The sequence below is a fragment of the Lampetra fluviatilis genome, chromosome 35 (genome assembly GCF_964198595.1).
Source record: "Lampetra fluviatilis chromosome 35, kcLamFluv1.1, whole genome shotgun sequence".
In the NCBI taxonomy this organism is placed as follows: Eukaryota; Metazoa; Chordata; class Hyperoartia; order Petromyzontiformes; family Petromyzontidae; genus Lampetra; species Lampetra fluviatilis.
In genome coordinates this window covers 2,824,849-2,845,889 of record NC_136309.1, presented here as the reverse complement: position 1 = coordinate 2,845,889, position 21,041 = coordinate 2,824,849, and the positions used below count along the sequence as shown (strand labels likewise).

Here is a 21,041-nt window from a genome sequence, read left to right as displayed (position 1 = left end):
AAAACAATTAAAACTTAATTTTATTTTACCAGGTAAGGCCCACCGAGTTATATAGCTCTTTTTTTCAGACGCGACCAGGCTATCACAAATGATAGCTCAACAAAGTGGCTTATCGCATGGAAATTTATAGGAGTAGCAAAACTCTCAATGCATTTTGTTGAGTCTAAATGTGGAGGGATAAACCAGAGGGGGCCCAGCGAAAATCCACGACCACAGGGAGAGAGAGACACGCACACTCTAAAATACACAGGCGTCGGGATCGAACCCACGACCTCCTGCGCCCGATGACATGGCCAAGCAGTTGCAAGGTTTTTCGTTTGGTGCAGAGGTTTGCGGTTCAAACCACGTGGCCGCCCTGGTTAATATTAGGGTGTTCACCATAATATTAACAACACGCCATCCCCGCCCAACTGGAGACGTTAAAAGATTCCGCGACGTTATTTGAAAAGGAGCATGACCAGAAGCATAGAAGTCGCAGTCCAAATTTGCCAAAATCTAAACAATTACCCTCAAATGATCTAGTTGGGTAAAACCACATGGCAAACTTTGCCTCCTATAAGGACAGCGTGAATAGCATAGGTACTCAATCATTGTTTGTATGATTACAGACGCGAACGGTGGTTACAGCTGCTGCTGCTGCACATGGAGATGAACCCTAGTGGCCCCAAAACTCACCCCTCGGGCAGGTCGTTGGGGAACAGGCCCCGGCAGTCGACCACTGCTCCACCAGTGCCAATGCGATCGCGCGACTGCAAGCTCACTGCGGAAAAAGGAACACAAGGTTGGCGACGGCTGGCGGTATCAACTTGGCAGCATTCATAAAAAACTACAGTACAACAATGGATTTTGCTGCACTGCTCTTGGTTTGTGCAGTGCGCAGCCATACATATACGTGGGTGAAAAAGGGCACGGTTATGGCTGAAGGCAGGAATACGGCCTGGACTATCTGATTGGCTAAAGCAGAGAACTATTTTTCAGGGCGGCGGTAACAAACAAAAAAAAATTCGGCTCCAACACTGCGAGCCAAAGCGTTGGACAGGAAACACTTACAGACGATCTGTCCCCTGACGGTGTCGTTGCTGCTTTGGCCGAGTCTGCAGAGGTCCAGGCGCTGATCTGTGTACGTAGTTGTTCAGGGGGGAGGGGGAAGGGAGGAAATTCACCGCGCACGCGTGGAAACAACGCGTCACTTATCAAACCTGCAAGACCGCACGAGACCGTATCAAGAACGTGAACTTTAAACGAGGCAGTGCAGCCGGTGACATTTGAAGCCGTGTCTCTGCTCCAGTTAAAGCTTCCGCGAGGTGCTATGAGTCAGCTTTTTTTGTCAGCAAGGTGAAATTATACATTGCATGACAGGGGCGAGTCACTCCAAAGGTGTTACAAATGCCGAGTTTCCAAAGATCGGTATCATTTTATCAACCTCGCGTGGGGATAAAGGGATCAAGTTGACCACAGGGGCCACGGGTTGATTTGCGAGTCACGCACTCTGGCCACAAAGCCTCCTATTTGGATTTCGAAAAGGTCTGGCTTTAATGAGACGCACTAACCACGTAGCGGGAGAGTGATGCGAATTCCTGCAAGTGTTTTGCTCTCGATGCAACTGCTGAATTATACAGGGTCATCCGTTTACAGATACCACACCGATTTATAATGACACTCATACTTTCTTCGCAACAGGGGTGATTGAATAGCGTGAATGTTGTAAGCAAATTAGAATGGCTATGTTATTGGACAAAGTGTATTGAGATTGATGAGAGATGTGCAGAGGCTTTCAAGTTCACGATCATTTCTGCTGAATATTTGAGTTCGGTATCTAGAAACGGATTCGCCCTGTATTTTACAATGCGACTTGTATTTTACACGGTGCCGAGGGTACAACGTTTCCCCCCCAATATGCCGTATGAGAGGAGAGACAGCACAAGTGCGGGGGTAGCAAGGGATAACTAAAATAAATAAAAACGCAACGAAGATGACTATGAAATAACAAGGCAGACAGAAAAGCGAGCGGCTGGCGGAGGAGGAGAGGAAGATCTGAAACTTAGACTTGAACAGGGAGAGGAGGACAGCAGTGCAGACAGCCTGGAGGAGGAAGTTCCAGACAGCGTGGTCTGCAGAAGGGAAGGAGCGACCTCCTACTGAGCAGAGGCAGACAGTTATAGTCACACCTCAGCATAAGAAAAATATTTCCCTTCCCCACCCCCGCCGCTTGGGGTATGTCAATATTTCCGCCGAGCGTGTAAAAAAAAACTCAAAGCCAGCAAATTCCTTTTATGGGGCACAAAATCATCTTCCCCCTTTTTGTGGCAAGTCCATCAGTTTCCACGTTGTTTACATTTCACGTAGGACTATCAACGTGCACGTCATGTTGTGGCCAGAGGCACGAGAAAACCGAGATTGAGATACGATTATCCACATCGTAACTGGCGTAGCAGTAGCACCCGCAAGCTGAACACAGCACACAATGATTTTGGATGCAATGATTCATCAACTCAAATCGATTTTTACACGTGCCGCACATGCATTGCGAATGTGCGTTTAAAGAATGATTTTCAACATTTTTAAGTTTAGATTTTATATCGCTATAATTCTTTACAGAGTAGCGGTGGCGCAGGGGTTAACCCACTGTGCCATGGACACGATGATCCGAGTTCGGTTCCCAACTGTGGCTAAAATCAGTGGCTGAAGTCAAGTCAAACAACCCCCCACGACGACATAGGCAGGGGCCTTCATCCAGCAGCGGATTGACAAAGGGCTGTGTAGAATTCAAATAGATCATACAGATTCACATTACTTTAAGATTATAAACAAAAAATGACTTAAGTTTGAATTGTGGCGATGGAATCGGGAATAAATCTTTCACATGCATAATAATTAAAGTTAACAACCAATAATGTGCATTTCCACAGAACATTCCACAGGCGTCTGGGACACGCAAAACTTTAAGGAACTCGGTGTTTGCAGCTGAACTAAATCATCTGTTCAACAGACATTCCTCGCTCCCATGAAGACGGGTGGAAACTAAAATGTAAAAAAATCCCAACCTCAACAATAGGAATTTTCCCCACGAGGCCACAACGCAATGTGGTCAAAAGGTTAAGCGGCAGCGGCGGTGCAGGCGCGCGTGTGCGCAAGATCAGCATGAATCCAATGGGGGGGAGGGGAGGGGGGGCCCGCCGAGGGCCGACTCACATCCCGTGTCCTTGATGCGAGAGATGAGGTTGGAGAGCAGACGCACGCAGCCCAGGAAGCCGGCGCCCTGCTTCTTGTGGATCTTTTTGCGGTTCCACACGCTGATGGTGATGGAGTCGGACTTGCTGATGTACCTGCACGCCACAAAACAGAACGAGGGGTGAGGGGCAGGGTGGGGGTAATTTTGAGAGCGTAAGCGCCGCTTTATCTCTTTCTCCCTGCGTTTGATAGGCTGCTCAAATAACGCGACGGCCGACGGTGCTTTCTTTGGACGGGCGCCGGTTTCAGAACAGCGCGGGGCGGGGCGAGGGGGCGATACGCTAACGGCCGCTTTTGCGGTAAGGATGCCGTTTGTATGCCACGCGCGCAGCGGCGGCGGCGACACCGGCTCTGTGCTCCACTTAGCAAAGTCAACGAGTTTAAACGGCCGAGTACACAATACCTGCCGACAAGAGACGCCGTGTGAAAAGAAGGAAAGTGTACGACCACTTAAGGCAAAGACGAGAATTGTATCGCGCAAAGCGGGAAAACGTGCGAATGGGTCAATGGACTGTCGGCCACGAAAGCATCTACATAAGAGAATTTTGGGTTAGATTCGCATAAATATAAACGTGTCGTTACCACCACCACCACCGCCACCACACACAGCCAATTAGTAAGGTTTGTCACGTAATCAAGACATGCCAATTCGTTTACAATTCGAGTACGACGTGTCGCCAGTAATTACAACAACCAGCATCATCGTTGTGGAGAACCCTCCTGTTTCGGTCTTAAATAGATGAGGGATATATGTGCAGAGGACTATTGTGGGTATCCCATGAGGGGGCGAACGGGTTGAGAGTCATGTGGGGCCAAGGATGACGTAACGTTATGGGTTACATACTTTTAGGTTTTTTCGGTAAAGTCACGTAGGTAAAAAATAAGAAAATAAATTTAATTCATAATAGTAAAATAAAAATCACGACATTTCGGAGGCAACACAAGCTTCCTTCTTCAGGTGGAACCGTCACAGCACGCTTGCTGAAGACGGAAGCTTGTGTTGCTTCCGAAACGTCGTGATTTTTATTTTTATTTTACTTTTATTAATTTTAATGCATTTATTTTATTTTTTACCTACGTGACTTTACCGAAAAAACCTAAGAGTATGAATCCTTGCAGTCACGAAAGCTTCAAATCCAGAATTACGGGTTACGTAAGGGGCTTTCGGATGGCACTTGCGAGAAGGTGGGCGGTGCCGAGCTGGGGGGAGGGCCGCCCAAAGGGGTTCTTAAGGGGGACCCCGTGACGGGGGCGAGGTCATCGTTGGAGGCCAGGGTACGAAGCGGCTGGAAGAGGGTCTCTCTCCTCGTCACGGAGCGGTGTTGGCCGATCCCCCGCTCCGGGCAGACGAGTGAGTGGGCCGAGAAGATAACCGGGGTCGGCTCTTAATAGTTACTAAGTGTCCGGGTGAAGGACCGAGACAGAGTGCACCTACACTGCTGTGAGTGGAGGATGCCGAGTGAGAAAGTGTTTAACAAACGGCAATATCGCTTATAATATTCCTCATCTCCGCATGGTTCTACTGCACAACCTATGTGATGTCGTCACTTGTGAGCCAATTAGGTATAAAGGCCGGTGGGGGGGGGAGGGGTTAACGTATGTATATCATAACCCAACCTCTATTATGGATATTGGTCGCAAAAGCCTACGTGTTCAACCGAAAGCATCTCCGTCGGCCAAAACCAACATTGGGTGGGTGGGTGGGCGGCGGTGATTCTCTCCTGCAACTTCCACATGCCTGTCGCAGGGGCTGTTCTTCATAGGTTTTAGCTTGTAAGGCATCATTTACCCAATGAAATTGCATTGAAACCAAATTGCAGGGGGGGGGGGGGAATTCTAAAAAATAAAAACAAATTGTACACACGAGCAGTAACGATTCTTTCCCCCTGGCGAATCAACTGTCGTGATGCAGGGTTGTAATTCATTTAGAGAATCTATTAGATCGTACCATTGTGGAGAATGCACTGGCCTCTTAGCGCACAGGGGGGTTCAAGCGAACCCGCTGCACATACAACATACACGAATAACATAAAATAAATGCATCAATTCAAACGCGCGTTATCACTGAACGCGCCTATCAACGTAATAATAATCCGCGTGAATCATTGCACCCACGAGCAAAGGCTGCAGTCTAGCGATTAACTCGCACGTCGTACCGCCACCTCGTTAAACATTTGCCGCGCACCCTTCGCCACGACGGGCCCGAGAGAAAGAGTGTACAGCGATACACAGTGAAGCAGAGCGTTGTCACAGTGGCAGCCGGACGTTGCGAGGCGCTTACAGGTCATAGTGCTGGTTCCACTTGGGGTCCAGAGTGTTCCTCACGGTGTCGGTGGAGTGGCACTCGCCCGAGCCCTCCACCATGATCTTGGCGAACGGATCCGGCAGCCCTGCACGCGGTCGGTCAAGCACGACGGCGTCTTTTATTTATTACCGAGTTCGCAAGCGCCGGCCAGACTTTAAGCGAGCCGGACACGGCGAGACGCCAGCCTCCCAGCCACTCGCGCACTGCACCTCCTCAACCACCCACCCTGTTACCCACCTCACCACACACTTCGCTCACCCAACCACCCATCCACTGATCCAATTATGTCACTAAACCACCCACTCACCCACCAACTCACCTTCAAACCACTCACCTATTCACCCAATAACCCACTCATATTCACCCACCCATCGACTCATCAACCTTCTAATCCACCTACCCACACAGCTACTAAATCACCCATCTACTCACTCACCCTCCTACTCACAAACCCACCTACCCACGCATAAACTGGCAATGCAATGAGCATCAACATGAATAATAATGTAATTGATTGATTTAGAAAGACCTCCGAGCTGTATTCAGGAGGGCCCTGCATAAGAATGTTTGGTAAATTCCTTCATTCTCTTTTAATGAGTACATTGCATGTGGCTATAAACCAGAATACACAGGTACAATCAACGCATGTTTGGTCAAAACACTCGAATATCTGCATTGAGGGATTTGCAAAGCAACTTTTTGTACGGTCATCTCCCGGGCCATGCTGCAAATCTGTGATCCACCAACGCTTGGCACCAAAAGTGCTGGTTTACAGGCGTGTACACGCCACCACTCCCGGTCACAGAATTCTCTTTAGATTTAAAATACAGTTTAAGAAACTTAACTACATTTTCAGGTCAACAATTTATATTTTCACATGCTAAACAGAACCCACTCTTTGCACGAATTGCAAATGCATGAAGAATTAAGCGGCACAATAACGCACTTGAATTGCCATTTCCAAGCGGGCTTTGCTTCTGATAAATGTACGGAAACAGTTTTTGACAAATGAATGCCTGGAAAAGCCCAGGCATTATTTACTTTCCTCAGGAGCCTGGAGATGACGAGTTGGCAAGGGCACTGCATTTTCCGCGCGTCCGCAGTTGCCGGTTTCAATTAAAGCCGGTGCAGGGAACAGACGGGGAACCACAGCCTAGCACGTGACTCCACCATCGCGGCTCCGGTTTTGGCGATCACTCAATTAACCTGTGGCCACATTGCAAATGCGCACGTATTGCACACAATGCCGAAACAATGACATCCCAATGCTTCTTCCCCGTAGGTTTTTCGCGGTTGCGCCGTACGGCTGTCTGATGTGTTTGCGTTGTTCAACGTTTCGAGTTCCTAAAGGATCTCCCAGCACGTGGGAGTGAAACGTCGGACACCGTGACGGAGATGAAATCTAAACACAATTTAGTGACTGGCAGGATTATCATTTTAGTCTTAACGCTGAAACCGGTGAGGAGTTTACAGATGTGTCGCTAGATACATTTGGCAAAACAAGCGAGCAAAGTAGACTTAAGTGCCGAAAGAGATTATAAGGACGGTCTGCAATAGGGGCAGCTGAGAAAAGGAATTGAGAAACTGCCAGCCCCGTCTCCGATGATTTTCACTACACATGGACCGCACATTAGCAGCAGCGCAAAAACACTTAAACAAGAGCCATTTTCGGTTACTGTCATTTCTTCCTGTGGCCGTCACGGTTTAACGCTGGCTTCTACCAAAGGTGGTGGTGGGGGTGTAAAAAAAATATAACTCTGGCTGAACTTGCTGGAGAGGAAAAGGAGTGAGGCACTGCCAGTCGCCTCGCGTTTGCTTCCCGATGAAAAATTCAGGCTCTCCTGGTAAAAACTCCATGCCTCGCCGAGTAAGAATCTAGCACGTGACCGGGTACAGATGGTATCATGTGACCTTCTGGGGTCACGATGGACGCCCCCCCTCCCACATCCCCCCCTCCCACATCCCCCCCTCCCACATCCCCCCCCCCCAATGCCCCCCCACGCCCCTGCGACGCCCACCGCCACCACCGTCGACTGACGCCTTGGGGCCGACGTGCTGTTGACCTTCACGGTCTCCGTAGCAGCCACAAGGTCACGAGGAAAGTATTTTTTTTAAAAGGACCGGATCCCAAGTCCAAAAATACAACCAGAAACCGCAGAGTTGATGGACAGCACGTACAGCTGGGCACAGGGCACCCACTGGCGATTGGACGCGGCGGCGGCGGCGCCGCTAAGCAGCGCAGAGCAAAGTCGTCGCGTAATTTACTATTGTTAATTGTTTATAGTGCGTAGGTTTGTTGATAAGTGAGCTCATGTATATGAAGGTGCGGGGAGCAAAGTGTGCCCTTGCTGTTCGCAGCAGAAGACGGAGGGAGGGAAGGGATGTGGGTGAAGTGGTACTCACTGAAGAAATCTTTCTTGGCCAAGTTCTTGGCACACAGCACTGCAAAACAAGAAGCCCGTTCATGCACTCGGTTAGAAAGCTGAAAACCAGAGACGTAACTCCAGCCACGTGCGTAACAGTTTCACTGGGAACTGCCAGGAATTCGAGCACTATTGCCATTCACTCTTTTTTGAAAACTACAATTCTTGTTCTCAACCACTTTACAGTTAACGGAACCGTTGCAAACCCGCAAAAGCTAGTAATACGTACACATTACAACCGATGACTTTTTCTGATGTCGCTAAATTGCTGCTGGACTTTTCGTTTTTTTCCCCCCACCGCAAAATCCCCCGAACGCCGGAGCCAAACCTAACAAAAATCCAGCGCCGACCTAACGTTACATGGGCGTATTTATGTAAACACCGTAATGTGCTGCCTCTCACCGAGTGCGATAGAGGGCTGGGCATTTAAATGGAGGCCATGTGGAGGGAGCTGCGTTCGCAAACGACGCCAAACGACTTTCCCACCAACATCTCCCAGCAAAACGGCGTCAACGACTTTCCCACCAACATCTCCCAGCAAACCACGCCAAATACTTTCCCACCAACTTCTCCCAGATAAACTACGCCCACGACTTTCCCACCAACATCTCCCAGCAAAACCACGGGAACAACTTTCCCCCCAACATCTCCCAGCAAACGGCGTCAACGACTTTCCCACCAACATCTCCCAGCAAACGGCGTCAACGACTTTCCCGCCAACATCTCACAACCAATGGCACCAACGACTTTCCCACCAACATCTCCCAAAAAAAACACGCCCATGACTTTCCCACCAACATACCCAAGCAAAACTGCACCAACGACTTTCCCACCAACATCTCCCAGAAAAAACACGCCCATGACTTTCCCACCAACATCCCCAAGCAAAACTGCACCAACGACTTTCCCACCAACATCTCCCAGAAAAAACACGCCCATGACTTTCCCACCAACATCCCCAAGCAAAACTGCACCAACGACTTTCCCACCAACATCTCGCAGAAAAAACACGCCCATGACTTTCCCACCAACATTCCCAAGCAAAACTGCACCAACGACTTTCCCACCAACATCTCCCTGAAAAACTACGCCAACGACTTTCCCACCAACATCTCCCAGAAAAAACTACACCAACGACTTTCTCACCAATATCTCCCAGAAAAACCACGCACATGACTTTCCCACCAATATCTCCCAGAAACACTGCGCCAATGACTTTCCCACCAACATCTCCCAACAAACGGCACCAACGACTTTCCCACCAACATCTCCCAGATAAACTACGCCCACGACTTTCCCACCAATATCTCCCAGCAAAACCATGGGAACAACTTTCCCACCAACATCTCCCAGAAAAAACACGCCCATGACTTTCCCACCAACATCCCCAAGCAAAACTGCACCAACGACTTTCCCACCAACATCTCCCAGAAAAACCACGCCAATGACTTTCCCACCAACATCTCCGAGCAAAACTGCGCCAACGACTTTCCCACCAAGTTCAACTCCCATGCGCTCCCCTCACTTGTCCACCCCCTAAAAGCACTGGCTTTAATGTTCACTTGCACAACTCGGAAAGAATTTACTTGCAGCAATTTTCACTCGCTCAGGTTTTTATATTTTTTGTTGCCGTTTTCATTTTATGTCATCGTAACAGATCGCCGGAACAAATTCCCGCGGGGGGGGGGGGTGAATATCACGGTCAATAGAAAGTGAAAACAAAGGACCCGTTCGCGTAAAGCAGTCCAAATCCAGCACACCGCAAAGAATCCGGAGCTATGGCCATTTACGTCGAGCTGGTGGCACGGCTCCATTCCACTAGTGAAGGAATTCATGAAACGCGCGCACACTATACACGGTGGTGAGAGAGAGAAACGAGTGCCGTTTTCCGTTTTTTTTTTCAAGGAGGGCCCCTCGCAAATGCCAGACCCTTTGACATTCACCAAGGCCTCACCTCGAAGGCAAGCCGGTTTGCCTCCGTGTATTAATGAGTCACTTGTTGCGAGAGAGCGTCTCGTGACGCACCGTTAAGCATTGTGCAGTTTACATCCTGATTCCTATCGATGCGTTCTCCGTTCTCCGGTATGCGATGGATGAGAGAGAACATAATGAGCAGCCAGAAACACTCAGCACTTTTGGCCGCAGTCACCACTTCAAAAAAGGCGCCTTACTGTTTGCACCCAGAACTACGCCGCCGCACAGAAGATGCAGACGAAATTAGCAGCGATGTTAAGGAAACGTGAAAACAAAGGGCACTGTTGTGGCAGTGATTGCGACACAGTATACCCAGTGTCTACAATTCATGTTAAACTTGTATGTTCTGTTGGGCGGAGTGGCGGAGCAGCAGTTAGCAAAATGCGCTAGGAACCCACTGACAAGAGTCGAATGCCCGACCAGGGACAACACGAGTGGCAAGTGACATATAAACCGGTCCAAGGCCAAATGCCCTCTCACCAATCAGTAGTTATACTCGGTGTGGTGAAGCATGGTCAAACAACGCCCCCCCCCCCCCCCATTACCAACATTGCCCGGGGAGACCTTAATCCAGCAGTGGATTAATCAATGTCAGAAAATTATGATATATTACTATATTCGTTTATATTCACACATCAGAGCCTTTAAAACGTGTTATATAGGGTAACCAGTCGTGGCAAATGTACGTAAACTTTACTATGTCACGTGCGAGAAAGACGAACTGACTGTGTTGATTATATAATGAGAGCCGGTGTTGACTGCTGCAGACACATCACAACATTCCTCTCTTCCGTTTCCATTCCACAAAATAATGCTTCAACCCTTCCCCCCCCCTTCCTAGTTTGGCCATTTTTACTTTGACCCTAAGCAGCGCTCTGCTGACGCAGCAGCTCCTGCCGCCGCTGCACATACCATTACCACTCTCCTTTTGTATTCCCCGCGGCTCAAACCCCTCGGCGGCGCGAACACGAAAACCCACACGAACGATACTGTACAGCAGGGACAAGCGTGAACCCTACCATAACCACCGACCCCCCGTCCACCCCACCTCGCAACCCATCCAAAACTGGCCCCCCACACTCCTCATTCATACAATGCCGCCACTGGCGAGTCGTTGCACCGAGGCCTTAATGCCTGCCTTTGTCTGGACAAGTGCAACCCCAAAGGCTTTTCTATAATAAACCTTAATTACACGCGCAAGAGTCGGCGGCCAGTGGCATGACGCGCAGTGTTTCCAAGCCAGCACACTGCCAAAAGCCGTCTTCTCAATTCCAATTGTTGTCCCACTTTATTTACTTGCGCGCGCGCGAATATTCGCGTCTACGCCGCGCGCGAGCGTGTTACAGTCGGCGGCGCAAAATGGGATGCAAGCTTTAGTTGGAATTGGGGGACCAACCCCATCTCCCCCTGACTTACCCCACCCCCGCCCCAACATAATTTATTCACGCTTGTACAGATGGACGCGCGGTAACGTCCATCTGCGATGTGTATACAACGCGAATGGTTTCCCAGCTCAAACGATCGTTGGGCAGTGTGGTTTTCATGTCGATCAGCGGCCCTCGGCCAGTGATGGATATTCCACATTGCGGGTTCATGGGGGCAGTGTCTTCATAAGACAACCACTGCTGGGGTGTACATGCACAGCCGCTTTGTTAATCCACTGCTAGATGAGGATTCTCCCTACACGGAGCGGGTGATGGGGGGGGGGTTATTTGACCAGAACTTCACCGCGCTGGTCAGTGACAGGTTGGAGAAGACAGGGAGCAAATGACATCAGAATCTTTATTTATCCTGGAGAAAACCGATGAGCTACGAAACTCTTTTTCATCGATGTCCCGTAGACATGGGAGCATAGGAATACAGTGCAACAATTGATTTTGCTGCGCTGACTTCTGGTTTCTACCACATGGACCTGCAGCCTGAAAACAACGTGGTGGTCACACATCAAAGCACTATCCAAGGCCCCAATATGCTGAGCTTATGAGATCGAACGAAATCGGGCACATTGTTTGCGATTTAGTCCGTCTTACTGAAATGAATGTATGTTCAGGCAGTAATGGTTTCACGAGATATAAACTGTCTTTTTACCAACTCTTTTCTCGCCTCTTTCTCTCAGTAATCGCATCGTAAAATGTTCCCTTTAACTAAAAGCCACTCTCTATACATCCCTCTGATCTGACAAGGAGCCAGTAATTGAAACCGTGAGCTTATTATTCACCACCAGTCATGATCAATCCACTGCTGGATGCAGGCCTCCCCCATCTGTCACCAGCTCTCATTGTCCTGTAAAAAAGCTTCAGCGTCTACACACGACCTGATTTTTATTGCTCCGTCTCCACTGTAGACATCCTCTCAGGCACTTTGCAGCGCATGTTATGTTTACAGTTTTAAAATGGTGGTCAAGTATTTTTGGTATTTTCAGCCTGTCCTGTAACCATGACTAATGTTCCCATGAACTTCGCTCATTCAAACATCTACCCAGTTCAGGACTCGGTTTACCAGACTGACTTTAATCTCATCCAGAGCATGTTCAACCACCATACTGCAGGCCGAAACACTCCTTTCTGCTTCTTTCATTTCTGCTTTTTTCCCCATTACACTCCTCAGTTTCAGCATTCCCTGCCACCGTCTTTTCCCACTATTTTTACAACATTGCTTAATTCATGAGTTGTATTAAGGACCGTCTATTTATTACACCTTCAGCAGTTCAGTTTGCCGCTGACCAATTGGTACGAGTCTTGGGCCTGTACTCTGCAACCTCGATTTTAAAATATGTAACGGATAAACCAAGAATCCCACATCACCCCACTCTTGTTCTGCACATGTAAAACATTAGTAGCCAATGCAGAGGGGAGGTGGCGTGACCCAAAACTGAGCACCACAGCCCCTTCACTGGATCACCACCCAGACCATCAAATGCGCTAACACGGCTCACTGTGAATCATTACGCCCAGTCTGGACCCTGGAATGGCAAGGGCTCGAGACCTTTGTGGTGTAAGAAATCTCACCAAACCTCATTGTTGTTGCCGTCTGGTCTGGTCGTGCCCTTGGCTCAATGGCTACACTGGCGATTCGTGCACAAATCTTTAAAAGGCCAAGCATTTTAAAAAAGCCACTCAGCTGATGTCAATGCTTGAGACCGTTCACAAAGCCTGTGCGAGACCTCACTAACATTGATTGTTGTTTATGTATGGTGGTGCCCTTGACTTTATGACTTTTGAAAAAGCCCTCTGATGTACGAATAATCACAGTGCACTAATAATCATCATCATCATCATCAGCCATGATCAATCCACATCTGGATTAAGGCTTCCCCTAGCCGTTGCAAGCTCCACTGTTCTGCGACCTCACAATCCACATAGCCGCGAAACACGAGCTCATTCCATTGCTCCAATAATTTACTCGACAATAAATGATGCACTGCTGGATGTGGGGTTGTTTGAACTATACTTCACCACACTAGTCGGTACGCATTGACGATGGGGGGGGGTGGTTAGTGGTGCCCATGACCGGTTTCACATATTACTAACAGATGTGCGCGTATGTAACAATGTAATAATGTACAGCTCCCTTTGTCAATGCATTGCGAATGAGGCCTCAGCCACGCCACGTCGGTCGTGGGTTGCTTTGACCATACTTCACCATACCGGTGTTCCGTAAATATATACACGGCACACAAAAGATACAGGCCAACGTTGCGGCGGTGGTGTGGGAAACCCACTCTTGTTTCATAGCTAGCACCGTGCAAAACCCGGCCGCCTCGCCAAACTACCACCAACAAAGAGAGGGGAGACGAACAGAATAAAAACACAAGGACAGAAAGCCGGGCAGAGACGGCCAAGGTCTGAACCAGGCAGGCATATCTGCGATCTAACAAGAGAGTGAGAGGAGATGATGATGGTGGTGGTGGTGGGGGGACCTTTGTCTTAAATTTAAAACCCACGGCAAATTCCTCGTTCAACAGAAATCCCCACACCTCGCCCCAGCGCACGGGCTATTTAATTAAGTCTCCTGAGCGAAGGCTTCACGCGCGTGCAATCCCCTTCCCCCCATGTCGTCGTCGTCGTCCTTGTTTATTCTCTTTTTGTTTCGTCGTTTTTATAAATGTCGAGGCAGTCATTAGCTTTAAAGCAGCGTCGTGTGTGTGTATATATACTGTATTATGGCGACCGTAGAGGGAGCTTTTGTGTATTGTGGCAATACGATCTATTTATACAGCCATAGTGGTCATGCAGCATCAACGTGCATTGTTTCTAGACAATCTAACGCATCAATAGACGCCGAATACAAATTAGTCGGAACTAAAGGTCGTATTTGCGGTTAAACCGAGACTTCTTTAAGCGCGCCTAAGTCTAACACGCCTCTCCACCGAGGCCTAGCCACGCCCGCTGAAGCCTTACGATTATCCTAGTTTTCCCTGCGGGGCAGCGAGCGCCCGAGCCCGGCCAAGGCCGCGTCAACAAAAGGCGGCGGTTGGTGGCGCCTTTCGTCGGAACACACACGCGAAGAAGAAGAAACACGAACGAGCACGCAAGAAACGCGGCTCTTACCCGTCAGTCGAAGCTTGGTGGCACCGTTCCGTCGCGTGACCGCGTTGGACATGTTTGTGGCGTGAGGGGAAAAAGCCTCAAATCCGCCCGCTCGCTCGCTCGCTCGCCTGTGAGCTCCGTCGCCTCCCGTGTAATGGCTTCCGTCACCTCGCCTCCTTCGCGCAGGACCCGGATGTTCGGGGCGTCCCGCGGTGACGTCACCGCTCGCCTGCACCGCCTCCCGTGACCGGGTTCGATTCCAGCTCTCGGCGAGGAATTGAATATTATAACGCGTGGACTTTTCGCGATCAATTTCATCCGTAATAGCCATAGTCATTTATATGCATTCATTGTTTCCCACCCCTCCCCCAAGTGATGTCATCAAACCCTCTACTTAAGGAACGAAACAGGGTTTAAATTTCGATGTAAAGCTTTCGTGACTGCAGGGATTCATCTTCTTGGTTCTTTCGGTAAAGTCACGTAGAATGGAAATAATAAAATTATAAAAATAAATATAATAAAATAATTCTCACGACGTTTCGGCCACAACGCAAGCAGCCGTCCTCAGGTGTAGAACAGGTCTGTCTACTCGACAGACCTGTTCTACACCTGAGGACGGCTGCTTGCGTACCGAAAGAACCAAGAAGATGAAACAGGGTTTCTCCATAAATCTGGCTGTCGCCCTGATTAAGCTGGTTGTAGTTACTGACGAAACGTCGTACTCAGATTGTAAATGTTGTGTAGATTTGCTCTCCAACACACCGGTTAGGGCTGTACTTGTAACGAATTGGCATGTTCTGTTTACGTGACAAACCTTACTAGTTGGCTGTGTCGGGTGGTGGCGGGTTTAACGACACAACATTTACATATTTACGCGATCTAACCCAAAAAAACTGTATTGTTGAGAATATTACGTTTTTATTTATTTCCCAAAGCATTTATTGTTACGTATTTTTGTGCCTTGTTTTTCAAAAGTGATGCGCACCTATTAAAATGCATGAATCGGTGTGTATTATTTTTCATATTCTTTGGGTCTTTCGCTAAAGTCACGTAGATAGCATAACATGACTTTGAGACCCCCCACCACCTACATATTCCTAATCCCATATCTGCATTTGTCATAAATATGCTAAATTCCTCTATTGATATGTAAACGCCTTTGTCAAGGCTCTCTCCTCCTCCGATCCAGCTTAAAAATACGCTGCCAAGCTTGGCGGTGTTCATTCGGACGCTGTCTTTTCGACAGCCCTGTTCTTCACCTGAGGACGGCTGCTTGCGTTGTGGCCGAAACGTCGTGAGAATTTTTATCTTATTATGTTTTATTTTTATTATTTTATTATTTTCCTTCTACGTGACTTTACCGAAAGACCCCCAAAAATATGAATTCCTACAGTCACGAAAGCTTTCAGTCGGTGTATATTACCTGATTTGACATTTTGATCAGAAACATTGACAAAGACTTATGAAACCAAAGCTAAAAAAAGTGCACTGTGTGTGTGTGTGGAGAGACACGTGCTTTTGAAATTCCACTGCGCGACAGACATGGAGAGAAACACAACCCAGCAAGAATGCCAACTTTGGCGCAACGATTCCAACCACGCGCTAACGTTGGCCCAACGTTCAAGATTCGCTGGGCACGCATGAAACACATTACGCAAGTTAGTGGCATCGCGTTTGACTTCAGAGGAGCAAGGGGACGGTTTGGGGCTGGAAACGCCGCGGCGAGGCGGCGTAATAGCCGATGGTCGAGACTCAGGACGGAATAGCAGCCCAAAGGTCGAGAGTACGACCGCTGCAGAGACGGAGTGATGACATCAGCTTCCTGTGGCAAGATCTACGCTGATTGTGGCATCGCGATACCCCAAAGGAATGGACGCCTTCATCTAGCAGTGGATAGATGATGCTTGATGATGATCAGCTCAGCAGTGTTTATGAAACTAAAATGTAAAACTAAACCATTTTTCTTTTTTACCAGGTAAGGCCCACTGAGCTTATATAGCTCTTTTCAAAAGCGACCTGGCCACAAATTATAGCTCAAAGAAGCAAGCCTACTCTAAAACGCATGTTTTTAAATGTGGAGGACCCGGAGAAAAATCCACCCGATCAAGGGGAGAGAGACGTGGAAACTCCAAATATACCAGCGTCAGGGTCGGGATCGAACTCACGACCATCCTGTGTTCCAGGGGAGGTAGTAAACATCTCGTTACCGTGATCGATTACAAGAGACCGGCCCAACGTACCATTCATACACCGCGCGCAATTGCTGTACACGTAATTATAGTACTCTGTCCCACCTTGGAGCTATCTTTACACCCACTTATAAACTACACACCACACACAGCGCTTACTCACCGAAGTCCCCAGCTTATTCACCCGTGTACTTGTAAGCTTCTGAATGCTCACGTTTTTATAGGACGACATCCAGCCCACACCGTGACGACCACATCAAGTATTTTATTTACCCAGGGCTTAACGTATTTCGAATAAGACACAGGTAATAAAGTGAACACACATCCACATGTAGTGTAAAGTGGAAATACCGGTACGGGTGAAATTAATGAAAAATGTTAACTCTCCCGTTCGGTACTAGTTGTGAATAAGAATTGAAATTGTGGCCAAGTTATCGGAAAATCCAGCACCATGCACAGGTTGTACAACAACGCGACGTTTTATGAACTTTTTATTATTGATATTATGATTGTCTTGGACTTTGAAATAGAACGTTGCATTTTTGCCATTTCATAAAAGTAAAAAAATAATGTAATTACCATTCACATTTTTCGGCTGAGTTATATATTTTCGAAGCTGTTCAGATACCAGGATCAATGTCAGGGAATTCCTGTAAGCGGTGCAATAAACATAATACAATGCTGTACACGATACACATATTGTACTTCGATATTCGAGTCCTGTGTTAGCTGGGCACCACCGTGGGGAGATGTTAACTACCTCGCTTGGTATACAGGAGGTCGCGAGTTCGAAGTCGACGCTGACGCGTGCTCTATGTTTGGAGTTCGCATTTCTTTATCGCGTGGATTTTACTCCGGGTCCTCCGGTTTTTCCCTTCACATATCGTGCGCTTAGAGTATTTGGCTGCTGTACACTTCCACATGAGCCACTTCGTCGAGCTATCAGTTGCGACCATGTAGTCCAGTGGGCTTTACCTAGTAAAATAAAAAAAAGTTTGGTTTAGTACCGGAGAGCTACTAAAACCAACATGTAAAGGTGTAGCCCCTTGAGAATACTTCCCCACCCCTCGAGGGAGTTCTACAGAACCCTCGAGGCAGGGGGTATTCTGGCCAACCCAGTAAACATGCAACGTTGGGCCAACGTCAGCATAACATTGTAAATCGTTGGACCAATGTTGGCCCAACGAGTCCTACGTTTAATGGGGACCTGCCGATTGACTATGTGTTGAACTTCTTTCGCGCCGTAAGTAGCCAACCGTGCTAATCTGAGGTGGGGGGGGGTACAAACTAAACACACAAAAAACGATGTATTACTGGGAAGCTGCTGATTCACTAATTTCATGAATCGACTTGTTTATTAACTCGGATTTCAAATAAAAATAAGCTAATTTCACAGTTTACGTGCAAGCACCACTTTGCAAAAATGTACAAAACTAAATACGTGTGCAGTGTAGCACAAGTTAGAGACGAGGTCGTTGCAGGAGGCACCTTCTTTATTGACTCTTAGGTTCATAGGTTCCTTCCGATGTCGTATATCCTCGTCTAGATGCAAACCTAACCGTGTTCCACTGACGACGTCGAACGAGACAGCCAACAACTATCCGGCCGCGCAATGATCTCGTGAAGACGACAGCAACGACGAGACGAGTCCATTCCCAGAACCGGCAAGCCCGGAGCTGTTGATTGGCTCCACCCTGGCCACGCCTCCCTTCTCGAACCCACGAGCGAGTTTCAGGGGCTTCCAGACGAGGTCTTCCGTAAACCTTGCCCCAGTTCCTCCTCCCTGCCGGCACACCCAGTATATGCTCAACGGCGTGTGCGCCAACTGTCCACCGCATTTGCCGCTGCTGGGCAGCAGTCGACACTATGTCACTACACGTGTAACGGTGGCGGACTTAATAAATTTAGATGAATAGAAATCCAGCCCTTTTGCCAATTCACTGCTGGCTGCAGGCCTCCCCACGCCAATGCCAAAGCTCGTGACGCTGTGGTGCCACGATCCATGATCCTTCGGCACATCACCTCACCGCTTCTTCTCCTCTGCAGTCACCATCCCACGTGGATGCCCTCATTTGGCCGTCATTTCATCACCGGCTCTCATCCACCAATAATTATCATACCTCATCGGGATGTCCCATGCCCAAGCCCACTTTATTTACATCGACATCAATGTCTCTGATTTGTACGTGTTCCCCGATGCATGTGTTACTTTGTCTTTCAGTGTAATTCCCAGCGTGTATCTCTCCACGTGTCTTTGCACACTCTTCAGCTTATTCCATTTCCATATGCCTGCAATCCATCAGTGGAGGTCAGTACAGCAAGTGTGGAATAATCTCCCATCTGTTCCATCTGTACGGGATGGAGTGTTGCCCCCTCGCATGCATTTGATTCTTTGGGTGCCGGTTTCCTTCCACATGTAGGCATCTATTCATCGGCTGATAACGCCTTAATAAAGAGGACTGCAGAGTTTAGAGGGGGAATCTGGCACCAGCTCACCACATGAATGTTGCTGCACTTTCCGCTCATCTGTGGTTCCACCCCGCGCCTCTGCTAAAAAATATCAGAGCGGGAAAAACGCACCGATTGAAAACGTTCTTCAGTCACGTTGGTGGGAAAAAAATGTGATCATCGCATTCGGCTTGGGGGGGGGAATTATTATTGAGGACACAGGTGGAAGAGGAACGCTGTTTAAATCATTCAGCCAAGGCATGCATGTCCGTGTGTAGCAGAACATTTGGTCCCGAATGCAAATCACGTTGGGTTCGCCTTAAATTTGTACAAGTTGCCTTTGGCCAAAACTACGCCGCGTGCTCTCTCGCCCTTCTCTTATTAATCTCTCCCATCTCGCTAATCTATAAATCTCATTCGTATCTATATCGACATCTCCCGGCGAGCCAGAGCTGGGGTGGGTCGCTTCCAGAACCTTCTTGGGCCGGATCTGGCCCACGGGCTCCACAGCCTGAAGAGCTGTGTAGTCGGAACGCGGACAAGTTTCATTGTGTTGTCAGCGAGACCGCCGACTCGGATCAAGTATGATGAAGACCTGTTCTCTACCTGAAGACGGCTGCTTGCGTTGTGGCCGAAACGTCGTGAGAATTATTTAAATGTTTTATTTTTATTATTTTATTAGTTTCCTTCTATGTGACTTTACCGAAAGAACCAAGAAGATGAATCCCTGCAGTCACGAAAGCTTTAAATCGAAATTTAAAAGCTCTTTGTTGTTTGCCACGACATTTAATGCGCACTGCGTACAAAAAAATCATTCATTTTGACGAAATGTCTCCGCTCTACGACCGACACAATCAACACCGACTGATTTCACCCATCTCACTCAGGGGTTTCGCAGATTCAGCACGAATGTAAATGGCACTCCGGTCGCGTTAACAAATGCTGGGGTCCCATTAAAAGTGATCATCGGATATGCGGGTGGTAATATCACGTCTGCCGTTCGTTACCGGTTGTGACTCATGCGCGCAGCTGCCACCCATTGCATGCGGTTGTGACACAGCAGAGACAGTGGATACAGAACGAACCAAAACATAAAAAGCAGTTCTAACAGAAACGAGTCTGCCAATCTAGATTTTAAAGAAAACTGGAATACTAACATCGGAAGGAAGAGCGTTCCAGACGGCCGCAGAAGCGCATCTGAAAGCGCTCGATGCGGTGAGCGTCTTTGTTCGATGGGCAGCCAAAACTCGCCGCTTTGAATGTTTACCGGAGTTCGCGGGACGATATATGCGCCTTGACAAGATTAGCGAAGGTTTTGCAATGGTTCATTTGCGGCAAGCCCTTTGTGTGTGTGTAGAGGGCGACCTTGTATTCTCGATCGGCAACCATCGCTATGGCGAATGGACTCGTGACGTACTCCCCCTCCCTTAGGGGCCGTCCATAAATGACGTCACGCACCTGGGTGGGGGGAGGTCAGACATTTGTGACGATGGGGGGGGCGGGTTGAGAAATGTGACGTCACATCAAAATGCGCAACTTTAAATAAATAGACACATCAGAGTGCAGCGCCATATTAAATCCGCACTAGAATGACAATAGTTTAAAGCGATTTCAAGCATGTTTTATTTGGGGGGGGGCAGAGCCTTGTGACGTCATTTGAGGGGGGGGCTGACTTTGTGACGCCGTGTGACGAAGAGGGGGTGGGTCAAAAATCGTCCAAAATCGCGTGACGTCATTTATGGACGATCCCTTGGCGGGTCGACCACTTTACAAAACACGCGAGTTATTACGACTATCGCCATACGTGCCATCAACCACACCTATCGAGGCACATTGCAGAAACAATGCAAACAATGTGTTGTAAAACAGGTTATGGCGTAAATTGCAAAGCACATGGGTCATGAATCGTTGCTACGGCGGCAGTTTTTTGGAAGCCGATATC

The 21,041-nt window shown here is 48.4% G+C and overlaps 1 protein-coding gene across 2 annotated transcripts in view; it reads right to left on the bottom strand.

The window, feature by feature from the left end:
- Window positions 1–14,655, bottom strand: part of LOC144944516 (E3 ubiquitin-protein ligase SMURF2-like) — a 33,635-nt gene extending 18,980 nt beyond the window's left edge. For both annotated transcript variants that reach the window (XM_078872725.1, XM_078872726.1), the window contains exons 1-6: window positions 14,484–14,655; window positions 7,940–7,978; window positions 5,513–5,621; window positions 3,193–3,326; window positions 1,051–1,116; window positions 676–760 (exon numbers count right to left, since the gene is read on the bottom strand). In XM_078872725.1, the coding sequence (XP_078728851.1) occupies window positions 676–760; window positions 1,051–1,116; window positions 3,193–3,326; window positions 5,513–5,621; window positions 7,940–7,978; window positions 14,484–14,535 (485 nt within the window). In that variant the 5' untranslated portion in view covers window positions 14,536–14,655. The remainder of the gene's footprint in view (window positions 1–675; window positions 761–1,050; window positions 1,117–3,192; window positions 3,327–5,512; window positions 5,622–7,939; window positions 7,979–14,483) is intronic.
- Window positions 14,656–21,041: the final 6,386 nt, after the last annotated feature.